Below are 3,806 nucleotides of genomic sequence, written 5' to 3' on the forward strand. Positions count from 1 at the left end.
GCTGAGAAAGAAGAGAAAGAAGAATTGAATCGTCTTCAAAAGAAAGAAGAGAAGAAAAAGAACTGATCGTTTAGTCCTGTATTTGTTTTAACAAATTTCGTTATGGAGGATATTGATGAAGTGAATCTGGATAGAATTAGTATCGCTCCGATGCTTGATGTGACAAATACGTGATATGTGTTGGTTCCTGATAATTTTAGTTTTCAAAGGTATATGATGCGTCAATTGACGAAATCTTGTACCCTATATAGCGAAATGTTTGTGGCTGAGACGTTGTTGTTTTCAAGATATACAGATGACATTATTGAGTTTTAAACATGAGTGATTCTTGATTGTAGTTTTGATAACTCTGAACATCCACTTGTGGGTCAACTTGGTGGGAACAATCCGGAACATATTGCTACGGCAGCAAAAATGTTAGCAGACCGTGGCTATGATGAAATCAATTTAAATTGCGGTTGTCCAAGCAATCTTGTTTCTGTTGCTTTTTGCTTATACTGTCATAGATAGAAGAAGGAATTTGGTGCAAAATTGATGTTGAAACCTAAATTGGTTCGAGATATCGTTTTGGCTATTAAAAAGAAGATATCCATTCCTGTTACTGTTAAATGTCGTATAGGTGTCGATTGTATTATCCATGCTGTGTTGATAATATAGCTCGAGACAGTTATGAGGAACTTGTTGACTTCATCTCCATTGTTAGTGGTGTATCGAATCCACTAACACTTGGAACTACTGCTTCCAATCAGAATGTTAATCATTTTATCATTCATGCAAGGAAATGTTGGACATGTGGTGTAAACACGAGAGAAAATCGTCGTATTCCTCCTCTTCAGTACGACTGGATATTCCGTCTATTGGATGACTTTCCTTCAATCGATTTCACTCTCAATGGCGGTATCAAGAGCTTTGCTGAAGCTAACGAGTTGCTGAATCGAGAATCGTATTCTTTTACACAGTTTATAATTAGACCAAATTTACATCGGAAATTGCGAGGTATAATGATTGGAAGAATGGCAATGCAAAATTCATGGCTCTTTCGGCACGCTGACGAACTGTTTTATCATCGATCTGGTCCTCATCTCACCCGACGTCAGGTTGTTGAGAATTATATCAATTATGTCGAAAGAATGCAGAAAACACATTGTATGAGAGAAGAGTCACATCAATTCTAGTATCATGGAAACCAGTGGCTTCTGTAGTATCTAGACCATTGAATACGCTGTTTTCCGGGGCTTTGCGAGGGGGAAGTGTGTTTCGGAGCGTTCTCCAAGACAAGTTGACTGTGAAGAAACTTCCATTTCGACAAGCTGTTTTAGAGTCGCTAAAGTGTTTTGATGATTCATTTCTGGATTCCATTGATGATGCTGATTATGCGAATCTTGGTAGTTATCAGATTGTAATTGAGTAGCTGTCCATTTAGTCTTTTCTTGTTTCTTACCACATTCTTGGTAGTGTTCCCGCGGTTCTTGTTAGTACAATAATAACCTACAGAAACCAAATGGCTCACAGTTTTACCATTTCCTTTCCGCAGACATATGTACATGATCTGTCTTCGTCTTTTAGAATGTTGAGTCAACGAGTGGAAATGATCTCACCAAATTAATATTCTAGTTTGTTCTGGAGCCGGATATTGATCCTTCTTTTCGGTGTACATCGTCAAGAGATTCAAGAGGGAACATTATGTCTGTTTTCGAATTGTCTGTGATTCTAGTTACTCCATTTTCCCTAAATCTATTGATCGTATGGAAACAAAGCCTGGTAGTCGCAAGTTTCCGATTATCCTTTACGATCTTCGTGAAGTAGATAATATTCGTGTATTTTTTCGCACTGTTGATTAGAATAAGGAAGATAATGCAGAATTGAAACAAGTCAATTTGTCGACAATTGTTTCAACAACTTCTGCTTTTAGTGATGAAGATATGGACGAACTTCCTGTTGTTGATGAAGAGGCCAAGTCTATTAGTTTATCTGAGGCCGGAAGATTACAGGTATCAAATAAGTCTATGTAGTCATTGTTTCCCTTTATAAAATAGGGCGAATAACACTGTGGCATATGATACAATAGCAACGCACTATGATGAGATTACAGATGTATCTTTTCTTCTCCCTTCTTATAGTAGGATAGTGAACTTGGTTTTTCGATCGCCTTATTAGTGTCAGATACCACCCCTCGCGCATCAGTTCCAAAAAGCCAAGCGGAAGCTTCTATTCCTCTCATTGAATGTCATTGTTCAAAGAATGATCTGTAGATCAATGTGGAATCTCTGGTTATGGATATCCTGAATTCACTGAATATCCCCTTGTCAAGTCGAGTTTCGTCCTCTAACATTGTCACTATCTCTTTTAGTTGTTCATCTACTATCAGTGAGGTTGTTCTGGGGCTTCTGGAGAATATTGGTCTGGATACATGGTACGGGTCTGTTTATGTAACCAGCTGTGAGCTATACAAGAGTAGCGATGATTCACCACAGGAGGCACAGATCCGTGATGGAGTAGCATCTCGTCTGATCCTCGTGCAGGAGATGGTGGCAGTGAGTTGGCTGTATCATGAATAGATTAGTCTGATTGATGATGGTGCTACCTGTACCTTCGACTATGTGTTATTACTGATTTCAGCTGGGCTCATGGCTGCTGTCGGTCTCGGTAGCAATAGCTCTGTTGTCACAGTAGCCTCCATGTTGGTGTCTCCTCTCATGGGACCCATCCTGGGAATCGCCTTCTGTAATGTGTTGGTGCACTCTCACACTGTAGCTGCTGTGGTGCACGATCATGCACTGCTCAAGAAATCCCTTCGTTCTGAACTCATCGGAATAGCCATCTGTGTAGGAGAAGTATACTGTTCTCATCATCAGATTCTCTGTGGTCTCTTTGTTGGATTCTGTTGTACTCCTCTGGGTACCGTTTCGCACGGGAATATATGGCCAGGGTGGCCAACAGATGAAATGAAGAACCGTGGAGATGCATACAATTTAATCGTGGGTTTTTTCGTTGCGCTTCCTTCTGGAGTTGGAGTTGCTTTGGCTATTTCAGGACGCAATACTTCATCGCTGGTAGGAGTGGCAATTTCCGCCTCTTTACTCCCACCATGTGTGAATGCAGGTTTATTGTGGTAACAATTGATATTTGAGGTGATTCTTAGGGCATATGCCCTATTTGCGCCCCTGATAGGAAAGATGCCAGTTGATTACACTTCATCAGAATTGGCCTTTCAAGGAGTTATTAGCTTTTGCTTATGTTTAGTGAATATAGTGTGGGTTATATCAAGGAGTATCACTGATAGAACAATTGTGATTGTAGGAATGGTTATGTTTAAATTGAAAGAATTGGTAAAAGTGAAAGATAAGAGTGAAATTTGGTCAGAAGATATCAAATCAATTCGTCATACCTTTGATGAAGAGTATAAGAAAAGACCAATTCAGAGTAAGAAAGAGTTAACTAGTTCGAATTTGAGTAACTTTGGAACAACGAAGACAATGCCAACAGAGACAGTAGAAAATGATTAGATCATGAAGAATAGATTCGCAAGCATTATACTCATACTCAACTTAGTAATACTCATCGACCATATTATGTAAGTAAATGAGAAGTTAATCATGTTAAGAATACAACACTTGATCAATCACTTACAGCAACATGTTCACATTCAGCAAAAATCAATTTGGAAGAGTTATTTGCTACAAAATCAGAATATCGAATGAAGTAATGAAATTTGTTAAAACAAATACAGGACTAAACGATCAGTTCTTTTTCTTCTCTTCTTTCTTTTGAAGACGATTCAATTCTTCTTTCTCTTCTTTCTCAGC

At 38.8% G+C, this 3,806-nt stretch overlaps 2 protein-coding genes across 2 annotated transcripts; both read left to right on the forward strand.

The window, feature by feature from the left end:
• Nucleotides 1-213: 213 nt before the first annotated feature.
• Nucleotides 214-1,411, forward strand: JH06_5079 (tRNA-dihydrouridine synthase a; the record flags this gene model as incomplete). The annotated part of the gene is made up of 6 exons (XM_014669470.1): nucleotides 214-308; nucleotides 339-474; nucleotides 511-613; nucleotides 658-1,100; nucleotides 1,130-1,252; nucleotides 1,280-1,411. 6 exons carry the CDS (start codon nucleotides 214-216, stop codon nucleotides 1,409-1,411), a joined length of 1,032 nt encoding a protein of 343 aa, XP_014524956.1.
• A 272-nt stretch (nucleotides 1,412-1,683) lies between these two features.
• JH06_5080 (hypothetical protein) lies at nucleotides 1,684-3,168 on the forward strand (the record flags this gene model as incomplete). The annotated part of the gene is given in 8 exon segments (XM_014669471.1): nucleotides 1,684-1,700; nucleotides 1,715-1,802; nucleotides 1,842-1,957; nucleotides 2,037-2,094; nucleotides 2,158-2,226; nucleotides 2,253-2,534; nucleotides 2,559-3,102; nucleotides 3,143-3,168. 8 exon segments carry the CDS (start codon nucleotides 1,684-1,686, stop codon nucleotides 3,166-3,168), a joined length of 1,200 nt encoding a protein of 399 aa, XP_014524957.1.
• Between the last annotated feature and the right edge of the window lie 638 nt (nucleotides 3,169-3,806).

This window comes from Blastocystis sp. subtype 4 (genome assembly GCF_000743755.1).
Source record: "Blastocystis sp. subtype 4 strain WR1 chromosome Unknown seqid_0541, whole genome shotgun sequence".
In the NCBI taxonomy this organism is placed as follows: Eukaryota; class Bigyra; order Opalinata; family Blastocystidae; genus Blastocystis; species Blastocystis sp. subtype 4.